This window comes from Mobula hypostoma, chromosome 11 (genome assembly GCF_963921235.1).
Source record: "Mobula hypostoma chromosome 11, sMobHyp1.1, whole genome shotgun sequence".
NCBI lineage: Eukaryota > Metazoa > Chordata > Chondrichthyes > Myliobatiformes > Myliobatidae > Mobula > Mobula hypostoma.
Genome location: NC_086107.1, coordinates 38747327 through 38765962, shown reverse-complemented (window position 1 = coordinate 38765962; position 18636 = coordinate 38747327). Strand labels below are relative to the sequence as shown.

Sequence of the window (18636 nt, the reverse complement as noted above, 5' to 3'; positions counted from 1 at the left end):
TGAGGAACCTAATCAAAATTTTGGCACACCATCAACCCTGGCAATAAACATCCCAGCTGTTTTTTTTTGTGTGTCACACTGGATTGTATTGCATTTGGGGGAAACTACACCCATGATGTGATCCATTATTCAGCTGTATTTTCTCAGTATTCAACTGGAGTTTCATCTAGATTTTCACACTCATCTCTGACATGAGACAAACTCCCCACCTTCCAAATGAGAGGCAAGCACACCGGTAATGGAACCCCAACAGATGCCTCTTAATGCCTAGTTGTCACTGGATAACCAATAGTTTTATGATCATAAGAGATTCTGCAGCTGCTGGAAATCCAGAACAACACACAAAATGCTGGAGAAGGTCAGCTTGTTGGGCAGCATCTATGGAAATGAATAAACAGTCAATATTTTGGGTAAAGACCCTTCATCAGAACTGAAAAGGAAAGGGGAAGATGCCAGATTAAAGAGGTGGGGTGGGGGGAAGGAGGCAAGCTAGAAGGTAATAGGTAAAGCCAGGTGGGTGGGAAAGGTAAAGGGCTGGAGAAGAAGGAAGCTGATAAGAGAGGAGCGTGAACCATGGGAGAAAGGGAAGATGGGAGTGCACTGGGGGGAGGTGATAGGCAGGTGATGAAAAGGAATAAGAAACCAGAGTGGGGGAAAGGCAGAAAAGGGAAGAGGGAGGGAAAAAATTTACCGGAACAAGAAATCAATGTTCATGCCTTCAGGTTGGAGGCTACCTGGATGGAATAGGATGTGTTGCTCCTCCATCTTGAGAGTGGCCTCATCGGGTCAGAAGCGGAGGTCATGGTCTGACATGCCCGAATGCAATAAGGATAGGAATTAAAGAGGTTGGCCACAGGGAAATTCCGCTTTTGGTGGATGGAGCGGAGGGATTCGAGAAAGCAGTCCCCCAATTTACCAATGTAGAGGAGGCCACATTGGGAGCACCGGATACAATAGATGACCCCAACAGATTCACAGGTGTTGCCTCATCTGGAAGGGCTCTTTGGGGGCCCTGAATGGAGGTAAAGGAGGAGGTGAATGGACAGGTGTAGCATTTCTGTCACTTACAAGGGTGTGTGTCAGGAGGAAGATTAGTGGGGAAAGGCGAATGGACATGGGAATCATGAAGGGAGCAATCCCTGTGGGAAGCAGACAGTGGCGGGGAAGTAAAGATGTGTTTGGTGGTGGGATCCCGTTGGAAGGTGTGGAGAATGCTGTGGAGGCTGATGAGGGGCAGATGAAGACAAGAGGATCCCTGTTAAGGTGGTGGGAAGATGGGATGAACACAGATGTTCAGGAAAATGGAGATGCAGGTGAGGGCAGCAATAATGGTGGAGACCTTTAATTCAATATTTTCATATGATCTAATTATTGTTACTCTTTCAGTTAATTTTTTTTTCTCTCTGCAAAGTCTTAGATTTGACCAGAAGGATTTTTCCTTTTTTTTTTAAACTGTATCCTCAAAATGGACTGCCCAGTCTCCTTTTTTCTTTCGTTTTAGGTTAGTTTAGTAGATTTTTTTTCTCTTAATAACAGAAATTTTGAGTTTTTTCCTATGAATTGTTAAGAGGAGAAGTGGTTCTTTTTTTTTCTTTATATAAGGTTAATAATATATATGATTTTAATAGTGTATATTCCTTTCTTTGTATTATTATTGAATTATGTATTTGAGACAACCTCTCCTCTGGTTTGTATTTATCCTTATTCTTTTAAATCAATAAAAAAGATTGAAAAAACAGTAATAGTGGAGAAAGGGAAACCCTGTTCTGTGAAGAGAGCCGTGTCCTGGGATAGATGCAGTGGAGAAGGAGGAACTGAGAAAAAGGAGTAGCATTTTTACAGGAGACAGGGTGGGAAGAGGCATACTCAAGATAACCATGGGAATCGGTCAGTTTATGAAATATATAGACAGAGATGGTGCCAGTGAGATCAAGAAATGGGAGAGGGGGGTTTGAAATGGACCTGGTGAATTTAAGGGTGGGGTGGGAAGTTGTAGGCAAAGTTGACAAAATTGATGAGCTCAGCTTGGGTGCACGAAGCAGCGTCAATAGCAATGCCAACACAGTCAACGATGTAGTGCAGGAAGAGTCGGAGAGTATTATCAGGGAAGGCTTGGAACATGGAGTGTTCTAGGTAGCCAGTGACAAGGCGGGCATAGCTGGGGCCCATATGGGTGACCATGGCTACCCCTTGAGTTTGGAACAAGTGGGAGGAGCCAAAGGAGAAATTGTTGAGGGCAAGGACCAGTTCTGCCAAATGGAGGAGGGGGGAGGTGGAGGGGAATTGGTTGGTTCTTCCATTGGGAAAGAAGAGGAGAGCTTTAAGGCCACCTTGATGGGGGATAGAAGTGTACAGGGACTGGTCATCCATGGTGAAAATAAGGTGGGTGGGGCCAGGAAATTGGAAGCTGTTGAGATCGAGAGCATGCGAAGTGTCACGGATGTAGGCAGGAAGGGACTGAACCAAAGGAAATAGAATGGAGTTGAGGTATGTGGACGTGAGTCCAGTGGGGCAGGAGCTGACAGAGACATTGGGCCTACCCAGACAGTCAAGTTTGTAGATCTTGGGTAGGAAGTAGTGTCACGTACTCCGTGACGGGGATAAAGAAAACAACAGAAATAGAAACCACTTTGGAGTCCAGTATTGCTATAAGCTACTACTATTTATTAGTAACTACACAATACAGTAATATAAGTGTAGATAAATCAAACAGGTCAGCAATGATTATATATAAAAGTAAGTGTGGATTATATATGTATGAAAACCAAGCTTCTTTCAGTCTAGGGGTAAAAGATATAGTCTTACGATGTTGAGTAAAGTTCAGCTCAGTTCGTGGTATGTAGTTGAATAGTGATGGAGAGAGAGAGAGTGAGTTGAGTCTTCAGGTGAGCTGTTGCTGTCGATCTTCTCGTTGTCCTCCAGAATCCTTCACAAGTCACCGACTGTGACTTTAACCAGGGAGACCGGTTTTCCTGTGGTGGAGCTATCACCCCGGCAAGGGTGGACACATAGGCAACTCCCCACCAGTCAACCCCTTCTTCACCACTGGAATAGTAATTTGGATCGATCCCCCTGATCGATCCTCCAAAACCCACTTTCTCTGCGGGCACAACAATATTCATTCAGTGTCCAGATCATGTGTTTGAGGTCTGTATCATCTGACCTCCTATTTATTTCACCAGGCTGAGCATCACCTGTCTTTCAAAGAGTCCCTCCTTCCATTGTCTGCAAAGAAATGCAAGCAGGCAACAAGTCCTTGAAAGTGACATCAATAATGTCCTGTCGGTCACCATAGCAATTTTCGAGCCCCTCGGTGCTATCTCCAAACCTAACTCAGTAGAAATCCAAAGTTACTTCCAATGCCTTAAAGTGAGAGTCCAACCGTTAATCTTTGTCTCTCTCCCTCTCTTTTCAAAAGCAACACATTGGTGGTAAATAACTCTCTCTCTGTCTCTCTTCAAACAGTTAATAGGGGCACTCCTGGATCCCCTCACAGTAGAAGCGAGCAGTGCGGGATAACGGAACTGTGAGCTTGGTGGCAGTGATGCACATCAAAGTGGGAATAAACGGGACCTTTTCAGAATGGCAGGCAGTGACTACTGGGGTACCGCAAGGCTCAGTGCTGGGACCCCAGCTGTTTACAATATATATTAATGACTTAGATGAGGGAATTAAATGCAGCATCTCCAAGTTTGCGGATGACACGAAGCTGGGCGGCAGTGTTAGCTGTGAGGAGGATGCAAAGAGGATGCAGGGTGACTTGGATAGGTTAGGTGAGTGGGCAATTTCATGGCAGATGCAATTTAATGTGGATAAATGTGAGGTTATCCACTTTGGTGGCAAGAACAGGAAAACAGATTATTATCTGAATGGTGGCCAATTAGGAAAAGGGGAGGTGCAACGAGATCTGGGTGTCATTATACCTCAGTCTTTGAAAGTGGGCATGCAGGTACAGCAGGCGGTGAAAAAGGTGAATGGTATGCTGGCATTCATAGCAAGAGGATTCGAGTACAGGAGCAGGGAGGTGCTACTGCAGTTGTACAAGGCCTTGGTGAAACCACACCTGGAGTATTGTGTGCAGTTTTGGTCCCCTAATCTGAGGAAAGACATCCACGCCATAGAGGGAGTACAAAGAAGGTTCACCAGGTTGATTCCTGGGATGGCAGGACTTTCATATGATGAAAGACTGGATGAACTAGGCTTATACTCGTTGGAATTTAGAAGATTGAGGGGGGATCTGATTGAAACGTATAAAATCCTAAAGGGATTGGACAGGCTAGATGCTGGAAGATTGCTCCCAATGTTGGGGAAGTCCAGAACAAGGGGTCACAGTTTGAGGATAAAGGGGAAGCCTTTTAGGACCGAGATGAGGAAAAACTTCTTCACACAGAGAGTGGTGAGTCTGTGGAATTCTCTGCCACAGGAAACAGTTGAGGCCAGTTCATTGATTATATTTAAGAGGGAGTTAGATATGGCCTTTGTGGCTAAAGGGATCGGGGGTATGGAGGGAAGGCTGGTACAAGGTTCTGAGTTGGATGATCAGCCATGATCATACTGAATGGTGGTGCAGGCTCGAAGGGCCGAATGGCCTACTCCTGCACCTATTTCCTATGTTTCTATCAATGTGGAAGGATGTAGTCATTTAGACCAGAAAGCTATTAACCTTGCCATCATTTTATTAATTTGTTGACATAGATTACTGGAAGAGGAGTGCAGTAAACGACAGGATTTGGAGAAGCTTCACTTACAGCAACAACAAACTATCCAAATGACTGAAGCAGAAAAGCAAGAACTACAAAATGAACGAGCCAGAAAAGATCAGGCACTGGAAATAGCAATGAAGCAACTGGAAGAGCTTGAGCAAGAGAGGAAGCAAGCTCTTGCACAATATGGGGTAAGATGGTAACACATTAGTTTAGAAAACATCTTGTTAAGCAGTCACCTGATAAGTCACATGAAGTTTCTTATTCTTGAATGCCAATCAACACATTCTGTTCTGTTGTTAAACATAAAATGCTGAATCAATCAAATTTGTTTGTTCTGATTTTCCAGTTTGGTATCATCCAGAAGTAACTACAGATTTTTTGAAATACTGAGTCAATTTCTAAATTTAGCTATCTAGTTTACTATGTTTCAAATATTAAAAAATCAAATCGACATATAACAAGTACCTTATGCGAAACTGCTACAGGGTTTTATTTAGAATCAGAATCAGAATCAGGTTTATGATCACCGGCATGTGACTTGAAATTTGTTAATTTAGCAGCAGCAGTACAATGCAATACACAATCTAGCAGAGAGAAATAAATAAATAAAATAATACACAATAATAATAAACAAATTATGTGTATTGAACAGATTTTTTAAAATGTGCAAAAACAGAAATACTGCATATTTTTAAAAACATGAGGTCATGTCCAAGTCTTCAATGTCCATTTAGGAATCAGATGGCAGAGGGGAAGAAGCTGTTCCTGAATCACTGAGTGTGTGCCTTCAGGCTTCTGTACCTCCTACCTGATGGTAACAGTGAGAAAAAGGCCTGCCCTGGGTGCTGAAGGTCCTTAATAATGGATGCTGCCTTTCTGAGATGTCCTAAAGATGTCCTGGGTACTTTGTAGGCTAGTACCCAAGATGGAGCTGACTAAATTTACAACCTTCTGCAGCTTCTTTTGGTCCTATGCAGTAGCCCCTCCATACCAGACAGTGATGCAGCCTGTCAGAATGCTGTCCACGGTACAACTATAGAAGTTTTTGAGTGTATTTGTTGACATGCCAAATCTCTTCAAACTCCTAATGAAGTATAGCCGCTGTCTTGCCTTCTTTATAACTACATCGATATGTTGGGACTAGGTTAGATCCTCAGGGATCTTGACACCCAGGAATTTGAAGCTGCTCACTCTCTCCACTTCTGATCCCTCTATGAGGATTCATATGTGTTCCTTCATCTTACCCTTCCTGAAGTCCACAATCAGCTCTTTTGTCTTACTGATGTTGAGTGCCAGGTTGTTGCTGTGGCACCATTCCACTAGTTGGCAAATCACACCCTATACGCCCTCTCGAACCACCTGAGATTCTACCAACAATGGTTGTATCGTCAGCAAATTTATAGATGGTATTTGAGCTATGCCTAGTCACACAGTCATGGGTATAGAGAGAGTAGAGCAGTGGGCTAAGCACACACCCCTCAGGATGCGACAGTGTTAAGTTCCCAGTTAGTTTGCAAGTCCCATGAAAATTTGTTGTAATAGGACACAGAAGTAATATAGAGTAAAGAGTTTTCATTAGGATCGACTTTATGATCACTGATATATGTTGTGAAATAAGTTTTTTTGTGGAAGCAGTACATACTGCAAGACATAGAAGTTACTGTAATTTACAAAAGTAACTTCTGAAATCTGATGGCAGAAGAGTAGAAGCTTTTCCTAAAACAATAAGTATGGGTCTTCAGGCTCCTGTATCTCCTCCCCAATGATGGCAATATGAAGAGGACGTGTCCCGGATGGTGGGGGTCATTAATGATGGATGCTGCATGCTTGAGGTGCTGTCTCTTGAAGACGTCCTCAGTGGTGGGGAGGGTGGTGCTCGTGATGGAGCTGCCTGAGCCTTTTTCAATCCCATGCATTGGAGCTTCCATTGCAGGCAGCAATGCAACCAGTCCGAATACTCCCTACCATACATTTGCAAAAGTTTGCCAAGAGTCTTTGAGGACAGACTAAATCTCCTCAAACTCCCAATGAAGTGGAGCTGCTGGCATGCTCTCTTTGTGTTTGCATCAACGTGTTGGGTCCAGGATATATCCTGAGATGTTGATGCCCTGGGATTTGAAGCTGCCCACCCTTTCCTGCGCTGACCCTCAATGAGGGCTGGTGTATGTTCTCCCGATGCCCCCTTCCTGAAGTTCACAATCAGTTCCTTGGTTTTGCTCACCTTGAGTGTGAGATGATTGTTCAAACACCACTCAACCAGCTGATCTATCTGACCCCAGAATGTATTGTCATCACCATCTGATACTACTGTAGTGATGGAATGAATGAATAACTGTAAAATAATGTGAGATTTGGCATACTCTGATTATTTGTATTTGAGCAGTGACGATTTGATGGAAGTTTTAAAAAAAGTATTAGTTTATTATCATTTCTATTTTTATAGGTTGGAAAATTGGTAACAAAGAATGGTCAACTTAAATTCCTAAAGGAAGGTGGGGGGGGGTGGCATTTACAGAGAAAATCATTGAAACCTAGTAAGTGTTGTCACGGAGGCTTGTTGAGTAAGCAGTTTTTGCACAGTTCAAAGGAAGGTTGGATTAATACTGAAAGCCTCAATGTGGCAAGAGCATGTTAACTGGATTGTTTTTGGATTGCTTCAGTAAAGCTCTAACTTGGGAACCTCCTTGTAAAGCATTGCTCCACTTGGAATGTTCTGTTCCTTCGCTCAAATGTGCTGCAGCTTTTAGAAAACGTATTAAATCTCACTTTGACCTTGGAATACAGTACAAAGGATATGGCTATCTAACCAAGAATGGCATTCACGACCAACTTAGATGTAATGAGGAAATACATGTACACACGCTGATAACTATGAAGTCATTAGTTCAGCCGTGTCTGTGTTTGTCCAAATGTGTCTATACCCTATATTAAATTAGACATGTACTGTACTCTGAAATGTAGCCAGTTTGCATTACAGTACCATATCTTCCTTGTTTTCATTGTCACATCCCTCATGACGTTAACACAATCCCTTCTCCTCACTCCATTCCCTCTTTCTCCACGCTGCCACTGAAAGGACTGAAGATGGGTGATCAGACGATCACATACTGTATACCTGGGCATTCCGGATGTTGGAACTGTGCAACCCTACCTCAGATGCCTCATGTCTTCTGTTCAACTTTTACATGGTGATTATTGGATCAGTTGAGAAGACTGCTGTGGATGTTATATGCATTCAGGCACCAAATTGCATTTACATCGAGGGGCAAGGTTTTCTTGAGGGTTGGGAGGATTGAAATTGGAATATAGATAACATAGGGTTCATGGAAGCTTGAGAAGAATTGGGTTCAGTGATCCCAGATTTTTACCGCCTTTAGACGATGAAGGTATGCCCACAGTGTGTTCAATACTTCCAGGAGTTTAAACCAGTAATGTGCATTCAAGTCAGGATGAAAAAAGTAAAATATTTTATGGACCCTTTGAGTATTTGGCCAATGCCCAAGGATTTTGATGATGACCCTCAGCAGTCATAATCATTTTGCTTTGTGTATGATATGATTCAGGATAGCAGGAAGTCCCCCATTATTACATCTCCCCATTCTCCCTCCCCAAGCCTGATGCTTATTACCTTGTTTTACTTGTCGTCTTGTGGATTTTAGTCTGATGAGTGTTCTTGTTGTGATAGAGTGACCAGGGAGGTTTCTAGTTGTTCAGAGCAAGGTGTACATGTGTGGTGTCTTGCTGTGGGGAAGGGGAATGAGTTGTAAGAGTTGTCTGCAGGGAAGAGCAGCAGGTGCACACTGGCAGGACAGTGACACTGCTTTGTGAACCTGTCGGAACAGCAAAGCTTTCGCAAGCTGAGACCAACCTATCAGATGCTCAGAGCAGCAGCCTGAGGAAATACTTAGATATCCATTAACTCACCCTGCATGATCTTGGACTTGGTATCAAAGTTCTTGAATCAAGAACAGGAAATTGGAAAGTTCCTGATCTTGTCCCAAGAAGCAGCTCTTTGATGATTTGATCTCTTTGAAACCATATGCATGTCAAATAGGCAAATGAGCTCTTGAGTGACCAACTACAGGAATGATTGGGACTTTGGAACTTAAACCTGAGAAAAAGGCACAACAGTAACATTGGAAAAATTTAGAGGCATTAAAATACTGCAATAACCTGATGCAACTTTTCATTAAATTTGTAACAGGAAGTGGCAAAAAAATTAGAGTTGGCGACAAGTAAGACAAGGAACTGGAAGGACAAGGTGGCACATCATGAAGGGTTGCTCCGACTCATACAGCCAGGTAAGAAAACTGAGGGAGGGAGGGGAGGGAGGGAACATCGACACAGACCATGCGAGGCCTGCGTCGGGCATTTTCGTGCCTTACAAGGCGCAGATTGGAAGTCTGTGTGGGGCGCCACTCCTTGCACAGACACTAGAGCAATGTGTGATTAAGTGCCTTGCTCAAGGGCATGATCACGCTGCCACAGCTGAGGCTCGAACAAGCGACCTTGAGGTAACTAGACGAATGCCTTAACCACTTGGCCACGCGCCCAACACAAAAACTGAAGCAATTATCAAATAGCATTACTGTGTTAGAATAGTATTTCACACACGCATAACCAGTGGCAAGCTTTCAGCATTGCACCTTACAAGTGGAAAACCAAAATAAAAGTCACTGGACAGTCAGTCATTTTATATATTGTCCAGATGCCTCTTGCTTATTCTTACGTACAGTGAATAATGTTAATATTCATTTCTATAAACCATTCTAGTGAACTATACCTCGCTGGACCCGGCTGGTGTGGTGGTGTAGTGGCATCAGTGCTGGACTTCGGGACGAAAGGTCCCGAGTTTGAATCCAGCCGGCTCCCCTGCACACTTTCCATTGGTGCTGGGTTAGGAGCTGATGATCTCTTTGGAAACTCACCTGGCAGAAGGCAATGGCAAGCCACTGTTGTAACTTGCCTCGTACGCGGTTCCCCTCTACGTCAGAGAGGCCTGGAGGGATATCGTCCGCTAACCGGAGAGACTCCGGATGCGACGTACCTTTCCTTTCCATTATACCTTGCTGAATTGTTTTAATACTCAAAATTGACCAGGTATCATAATTCACCAGTTCACCGTAGATCTAAGTGTTAAATTGGAAAATGGAGGTTAGAAAGATTTTTCTTCAGGATATTTAAAATGAAATGTTAATGTGTAGTTTGTAATCTGTTCTGTTTCCTCTTGCTGAAGTAACATGTCTAAAGACCTGATAATTGACGTCACTTGTACATCTCTGAAGTCAACTCATTTGGAAAGTCTGGATTTGTGATATTGATGAACTTAAATCAGTACGTGGAACTATGACTTTGTGGTCATTACAGAGACTTGGCTGTCACAAGGACAGGAATGGCTGCTGGTTGTTCTGAGATATAGATATTTCAAAAGAGACAGGAAGAGAAATAAAAGAGGTGGGAGGTGGTACTGGATAGGTATAGGAGCAGATGGTATGGGAATATATTTAATTGGGGGAGGGTGAATTATGATACTATTTGGTGAGAACTTGAGAGTGTAAATTAGGAACAGATGTACTCAGGGAAATGCACAATGGAAATGTGGAGGTTGTTTAAGGAGCACTCGCAAGGGCTCTGGCTAGGTTCATCTCATCGAGGCGGGGAAAGAATGGTTGGGTCATTGAAATGTGGTTGACACGAGAAGTGGAGTATCTAGTCAAAGGAAGAAAGAAGCGTATTTAAGATTTTGGAACCAAGGATCAGACAAAGTTCTTGAGAGTTATAAGGTAGCTAGTAATGAACTTAGGAAGGGACTTAGGAGAGCTAGAAGGGGACATGAGAAGGCAGTGGCCGAAGCATTAAGGTGTTCTAGACGTATGTGAAGAACAGAAAGATGACTAGAGTGATGAAGACTCATCAGGTTAAAAGAGGAAACGTGTCTGGAGTCACAGGAGGCAGAGGGAGTTTCTTAATGAATGTATTACTTCAATATTTACCACTGAGAGGGGCCTTGATGATTATGAGAACAACATAAAGCAGGCTGATACGGCTGAAAATATTGATGCCAAGAAAGAGGATGTGCAGGAATTTCTGCAGACCATCAGAATAGATAAGCCTTGGGGCCATTCGGGGTATACCCTAGGTTACTGTGAGAAGCGAGAGAGACTGCTGCACTTTTGTGATGGTCTTTGTGTTCTTGTTGGCCTAGGAGTAGTACCAAATGATTGGAGAGTGGCAAATGTTATTCCTTTGTTTAAGAAGGGTAAGGGGTAATTCTAGCAATTATAGGTCACTGAGTCGTATGTCAGTGGTGGGCAAACTATTGGAGAGCATTCTTAGAGACAGGATTGCGAGCATTTGGAGAAGCGTAGTCTGGTTTGGGTTAGTCAGCATGGTTTTGTAAGGGGCAGGTTGTGCCTTATGAACCCGATTGACTTCAATGAAATGACAAAATAAATCGATGAAGGTAAGAACAGTGTATGTGGTGTATATGGAGTTTAGGAGGATATCTGACAAGATTCCCCATGGTAGGCTGATTTGGAAAGTCAGGAGGCATGGGACCTAGAGAAACGTGGCTGCGTGAATTCAGAATTGGATTGTCCACAGAAGGCAAAGGAGTGAGCTTAAGGGGAGACCTAGGAGATCTAGAAGGGGACATGAGAAAGCCATGGCTGACAGGGTTAAGGAAAACTACAAGGTGTTCCAGATGCATGTGAAGAACAGGGGGATGACTAGAGTGATGGAAGACTCATCAGTGGATGGGGTGTATTCTACCTGGAAGTCGGTGACCAGTGGTGTTTTGCAGGGATCTGTTCTGGGACTCTTGCTCTTTGTGATTTTTATAAATGACTTGAGGACGTGGGTTAGTAAGTTTGTAGATGACACAAAGGCTAGTAGTCTTGTGGATAATATAGAAGGTTGGTGTAGGTTACAACAGGACGCTGATTGGATGCAGAGCTGGGCTAAGAACTGGCAGATGGAGTTCAATCCAAAAAAGTGTAGTGATGCACTTTGAAAGTTTGAATCTGAAGGCAGAGTAGGGTTGTAGCCCTCTTCATAGCAGTGTGGAGGACAGAGGGATCTTCAGGTCCACGTCCATAATTGTTGTGCAAGTTGATAGGGTGGTTAAGAAGGCATATGAAGTTTTTGGCCTTTAAGAATTGGGTTCAAGAGCTGTGAACTAATTTTGCAGTTCTATAAAACTGGTTAGACTATATTTGGAATTGCCTTATTGTAGGAAGGATGTGGAAAATTTAGAGAGTGTGCAGAGGAGATTTACCAAGAGTCTAACTGGATTGCAGAGAATATTTTAGGAGGAAAGCTTGAGCAAGCTAGGGCTGTTCTTTCTGGAGTGAAAGAGAGTGAGAGGTGACTTGATAGGGGTGCATAAGATTATAAGAAGCATTCATAGAGTAAACAGCCAGCCCCTTTTCCTATGAAAAAGCACAATTTTAAGGTGATTGGAGGAAAGTATGGGGGATGTCATATGGAGGTACAGTATTTTACACAGAGTGGTAGGGTAGAGGCAGATACACTAGACTTTTCAGAAACTCTTAGATAGACACATGGGCAGAAGAAAAAAGGAGGGTTATGTGCGAGAGAAGAGTTAGATTGGTCTTGGAGGAGGTTAAAAGGTTGACTATTGTTATTGACTCAGATGCTTTAAGATGTGCTGGTTGATTAATTTTTATTGCACCTTTTTCATAGCTTTATTCTGGCTAAATCATTAAAGCATTTTGTCGGATCCATTACTTTCAAAGTACCTCATTTTTGATTTATTCTTGTCTTATGTTTAGATTCTTTCTAATTTATTTTATATTGCAAAATATTAATACTGGTAACATGATCTGTTAACATTTTTGTTACTGAGACCAGATAGACTGCAGTGGAGTTTAAAAATTGAAATGGAGATCTGAAGCATATGTCAGTAGGAAAGAGATAGTAAGTGTTCTTTGGAAAATATTGAGCTGGTCCTGTTGTAGTTATTTTTAAAGTCCTCTTCGCCCTGTACATTGAATGGCTCCTTCTGATAGTTTGTTAATTGTTGTTTGTAGGTTCCAAGGGCCCTCAGCTGATCACTAATTGGGGACCGTCTGCCTTCACAAAGGCTGAGTTGGACCTCCGGGAAAAGAACTGGCAGAAACAAAAAAACGCAGCAGCGCAATAATACATGTTAAATATTGGACTGTATTTTGCCAGATGCGTACTCTACTACACACTGGAAGAAAGTGCCAAGGACGTGTTCTTTGTGGAAGCAGTAGTGGTTTGACATGAAGTATTTTATACTAAAGTGTTAATATTCTGTGTCCAACTACACAGCGAACAAAAGAGGAGGATGGTCCATTTGAAGTTCATATGTACTTTTACTGAATGTCCTGATTGCTTCAAATATTTTTAAATTTTGATTTCAACATTCTGTAACGTTTGCAATAGGTTTGAAAATATTTCTTTTTTGCTTGCCTCTTTGATTGCATTTACACTGGGAACTTGGAGCCAGGCGTGATTCTGTTGGCTTAGTTGAGTAATTTTAAAACAAGATAAAAGTCAGATTACATTATGGATTTCATTTAAGGAACTTTTAAAAAAAAAATTACATGGAGGCATGAAATGGGAAATTCCTACATCTTTATATGTAACTTTTCACTGGTCAGATACTGTGCAATCACAGTGCCATGCCATGAGTCGTTAAACCCTGATGTAATATTCAGTTAGGTGCTTGATATTATACTTAACTCAGCAGGATCTCAAGATATGCTTACCAAGGTGAAAAGTTGTACATGGGTATTTGTAACCATGTATTCCTTACTTAACAGTATGATGCTTTCTAAATCCTAAAATAATTAGTCTGTACTAGGATTAAGTTCCCATGTATTTAACATAGATGTGTCAGTGAAATGGTTATTAAGAAAATAAAGTAGATTGATGACAGTGAGTGCTCTAACCTGAGACACAATTGAAAGTATGTCAGATTTTTTTTTCTTGACTGCACTAAGGATGTGCAAAATACTGCCCTCCAGTAAGAGTGCTGAAATGTAGGTAGTTTATACAGTGACTCATTATTAAGTTAGCTAATTAAAAAGCAGAGTTTTAAGTTGGCTCTTAAAATAGTGGAAGTGTCTTTCCTTTTGTCTAAATGCATATTAGGAGTGAATGCAAACTAAATCTATCTATTTGCAGTTAATTGCTTGTGTATTTTATGAAAAGATATATTATGATTATTGCATATTCCCTAATTGAATAGATACCATGGGCAGTTGAAGCAGTTGTATTCTATTTGCATCCACCCAGAGTTCCTTGATTTGGATGTATTTATTTTAAGCATTGTCTACCCTTCAACACTTCTGTCATTAGGATAATTGAATCGTATGCACATGAGTTCCACACTGCAGTGCCAAAGGACTTTTCACCAGCACCAAGTTATTTTTACAGATATAAATTTTAACTTATCCTCACATAGGATAAAACCACCATAAAGTGAAGAAAAATATTCAATAAAAATACTGAAAAAATGGGCCACTTATAGACAACATCATCTTGAAGAAATCAATGCTGGAAACGTCAAAGCAGCCGGTGGAGAAGGAAACTTCATTAATTGCAGATTAATTTTTCCACTAGGTCTCACAGAAGCTGTTGCTTTGTTGTATTGATTACATTGATGAATTGTATTGCCAGAAGGCACATGAGATGCTGATACTGGTTAATTTGCTTTGCTGTCGAGATGAATGGTAGTGCAGTAAGTCAATTGATGCATGCCTTTGACTGGTATAAATGGGATTTAAGGCACACTGAAATAATCCACATGTTTATCTTACTTATATCAATCAGGAAGAAGTTCAGATTGCATCCATCGTCCCTGCATAATTAGCCGATCTCTTTCTAGTTGGTCACCTGCATTGCTGTTTTGCAGAAGGAAAAATTGCCCAGAACTCACATTCCTGTTGAGCATCTATTAGAGATGCAATTCTGTCGGTCTTTAACAAGAGCAAATTTTAGCATGATTTCCTGTTGCTTCCCCAACTCCTAAACTTACATCTTCCCTAATCCTTAGCAAGTCAGTGGTGTAGAAGTTCCATCGCATGGGAAAACAATTTTTAGGTGCTGTGTGGTGCAATATTGATTTAACTGCTCTGCCCACACAATGCTGGAGGAACTCAGCAGGCCAGGCAGCATCTATGGAAAAAAGTACAGTGGATGTTTCGGGCCAAAACCCTTCAGTGGTCCTGCTGAAGGGTTTCGGCCCGAAACATCGACTGTACTCTTTTCCATAGATGCTGCCTGGCCTGCTGAGTGCCTCCAGCATTTTGTGTGTGTGGCTCAGATTTTCAACATCTGCAGATTTTCACTTGTTTGAGATATAAAAGTGCTTGATTTTCCTATCATCAGAAATGTACCGGAATGAAGTCACTGTTCAAATAAGGACGATTTATGCTCGAGCCAACCTAAATTGAAGGGAGAAAAACTTCACTTTGGGAGTGTTCTGGAATATTTTCAGTAGAACCAACTCTTCTGTGGCTTTTCTTGCTATTTAAAGAGACTACTGGTGTCAGGAGACTAGAATGGTCACACTTCGAAGTTCTGCAGGCCATTTAACCATCTTATAAGGTCTACAGGAGGAGTGTTTATTTTTCCGGCATTTAGTCTTTGTAGTAATACCCTTGGCGGAACACATTACTTAAGATTGTTGTTATGGTCACTCATCAGTGCATAAACAAGTTGTCCAAGCAATATGAAGAAAATGACTTTATCTATTTTGATTATAACAGGGATCTCCTCAGCCACTGGGATCTGCACACATTACTGGTCTTCCATGAGTACAGTTGGCCATTGATGCCATTTATGTCCACAACAACTCCTCTGAATAACTAAGACATTGTGAATAGGAAAAGGTTTTTGTTCCCTCAATCTGCAGGTCTTCATGGTCCCAAGAATCCCAAGAAGAATTTCCTCTTGGTGAATGCCGTGTTTTTGGGGAACATAAACATGTTCTTCGCTGATGGATCTTTGTCAGATAGTGGAAGTGCTGAGAGGGATGGGTACGAAGGAACAAAGGTAGCCCTCAACCTCCCTGGCTGGATTCTCATACCAGTGTTCTCACCCACCATAGTGATTGAGGGCTATGTGTGTACCAGGATAGCAGTGAAAGTGAACTTGGTTTCCTTTAGACGTTACGCTGCTGCCTCTATCAATCCAAAGCCCACGGCAGTGTGAACCGAGCCAATGTGGAATCTTCTCATTGTCTGCACAATTTAACAACTATTGACACCACTGAAGACAGAGGAAAAACAGTCCTAGATGCCTGGAGTCTGAGGGTCACTGGGTAGAGCTTAAAGTTCAGTTGGAGCAAGAGGAACAGAATAAAATAGCAGCTACTGACAAAAAAAAATGTTTAGTTGGCATCTGTGGTCTCACCAGACAGGCACTGGCTGTTTGTGATATATAATTACCATAAGGAGCATGCGGAATATTTCCCCAAAGCGAACAAGTTGAATCTCTACATACTGTGTTCTTCAATACCAAGAGACTGTACAAATACTCAGTCAAAAGAGGAAAGCTAAATGTATCAATGAAGCAAACTTTTCCAATTACTTTAAAGTGCTTCAGTTTCTCTGTTGGAGTAAACTAGTGGACTGATCACCAGGACAGGTCTATGAGGCTCTTCTAACGGTGAAGCTAACCTGGCAGGTCCCCAGGTTTTCTCCATGACACCAAGCATATGTTTTGAGCACATTCTGCCTTTGAGTTATTATGGAATTGTTTTCCTCTTCTCTGCTGCTTTTCTCTCTTCCATGACCGCCAAAGTGTGTTTGCAGCTGCCTGGCAGCCGTACAGAATGTGCTTAAAGGGCTGATGCCTTTCTTTCAATGCCCTGCAGAAAAGAGTCAGGGGATGTGTGAAATTTGCTGAGGCTTTATCATGAGGCATTCAGGTCCCCGCAAGCCCTTGTTTTTGGGTATAAACCACACACTTGCCATTTCAGTGTTTTGTCGATTTTGTGATTCTTTGTATGTGGGGAAACCCAGCCGTGTGATAGCAGTGAATATGGCTGTGCTTATGCATAGCAAAAATAAGTGACTCCCAATTTCTAGGGAATCCTGGAAATATTACACTTAGCAGACAGGACTCCCAATACCCCAACCTCACTTTCATCTTGCATAACTGGTGGTCACCTTGATACATCACTTGCCCATAGAGATCTTTGATACTGTACCTCAGAACAAGTAGAGACATCAAGAATGGAGAGTTAGGCAATGTTTCTTGATGCGGAGTAGGTGGTGGGCCTTGTGAACCTTGCCTTTTACAGTCATTTCAAAACATGCCTGAAGGATTTTTATTGAAGCCTCAGTGTGTGTACCTCTGTGTGCAAAGAGTCATAGATATGAATACAATTACATTCACATAAGGTCACTGTGGAGAGGTGTCAAAGGAAATTCAACATGCTGGTTATTTGAATAAATGTAGAAAAATTAAGTGCATAACTTTTGTATCAGCTTACTGAAAATGTGTTTTTGCTTGAGGTTACAGTATTTTATAACTAATAAGATTTTTTAGACTTTAAAATTGATCACTTTAGGTGAATTTTTTTTTAACATTGTGAGAGTTCTCTGTTCCATTACTCATTGTCTTTCACTAAATCTTCCGTGATTAGAACTGGAATCCAAGTGTTCTGTGTATTGTTCTTAGATCAGCTGAAATTAGAGTCTGTGTAAACACTCATCTAATAGTTAAAGATAAAAATAAGAACTGATTTCTGCATTTTGCTGTTAACATGCTTGAAGTGCATAACTGCAGACAAGCTGACACTTTTGCAACTATTTTTAAATGTATCAAAGCCATGGTTAGTTCAAAAATAAAATAAAGATGTACATCAAATGTGATGGCTCTTGACTGTTTACACATAGTATTGTTGCCAGCTCTTTCCCTTGGCCCCCTCTCCTTCTGATCCTGCCACTTCCTTTCCCAACCATTTGAGGTGAAGGTGTGCAATTTCACTAATTCCATACTTACAAGTGTGGAAGAATAACAAGAAATTATACACTCCAGGGATACTGCCTAGTTATTCTTGCTCGGTAACTGCACAAACAAATCTAACACACCTCAGTCAATTTGTGTGCTTTTACAAAAGAAAACCTGTTGTTTTTTTTCCTGAGAAGAACAGAGTAGAAGCTTCAGACAGTAGCTGGGTGACCACTGAGAGAGGTAAGGGAATTAAGAAGTCAGTGCAGGGTTACCCTGTAGCCATTCCCCTCAGTAACAAGAATACTCCTTTGGGATCTGCTGGGGGTGGGGTTGACACGTCAGGTCAGGGCAACAGCAACCAGACTGGTGGCATTGTGGCCGGCTCTGAGGCTTGACAGGGACGGGAAAAGTCAGGCGATGTTGTAGTTATAGGGAACTGGAGAGTTAGGGGTAAGGATATGGCCAGTTTCTGTGCTGTGCTGTTTGACAGGGACGGGAAAAGTCAGGCAATGCGGTAGTTATAGGGAACTGGAGAGTTAGGGGTAAGGATATGGCCAGTTTCTGTGCTGTGCTGTTTGACAGGGACGGGAAAAGTCAGGCAATGCGGTAGTTATAGGGAACTGGAGAGTTAGGGGTAAGGATATGGCCAGTTTCTGTGCTGTGCTGTTTGACAGGGACGGGAAAAGTCAGGCAATGCGGTAGTTATAGGGAACTGGAGAGTTAGGGGTAAGGATATGGCCAGTTTCTGTGCTGTGCTGTTTGACAGGGACGGGAAAAGTCAGGCAATGCGGTAGTTATAGGGAACTCAAGAGTTAGGGGTAAGGATATGGCCAGTTTCTGTGCTGTGTTGTTCTATGTTCTAAAATAGCAACAGCGAATAAATAGAAGTTACTCAACACCCACAAGCATACCTTTTCCAGGTAAAATCATTAAATGGCTGTCAGAATGGGAGCTCTCTAAGTGTTTTAACGTTTTC

The 18636-nt window shown here is 42.0% G+C and overlaps 1 protein-coding gene across 2 annotated transcripts in view; it reads left to right on the top strand.

Annotated features, from left to right (window-relative positions):
* The window catches only part of LOC134353662 (switch-associated protein 70-like), a 154688-nt gene extending 137120 nt beyond the window's left edge, over positions 1-17568 (top strand). For both annotated transcript variants that reach the window (XM_063061853.1, XM_063061852.1), the window contains exons 10-12: positions 4696-4894; positions 8911-9007; positions 12758-17568. In XM_063061853.1, coding sequence (XP_062917923.1) covers positions 4696-4894; positions 8911-9007; positions 12758-12870 — 409 coding nt within the window. In that variant the 3' untranslated portion in view covers positions 12871-17568. The remainder of the gene's footprint in view (positions 1-4695; positions 4895-8910; positions 9008-12757) is intronic.
* Positions 17569-18636: the final 1068 nt, after the last annotated feature.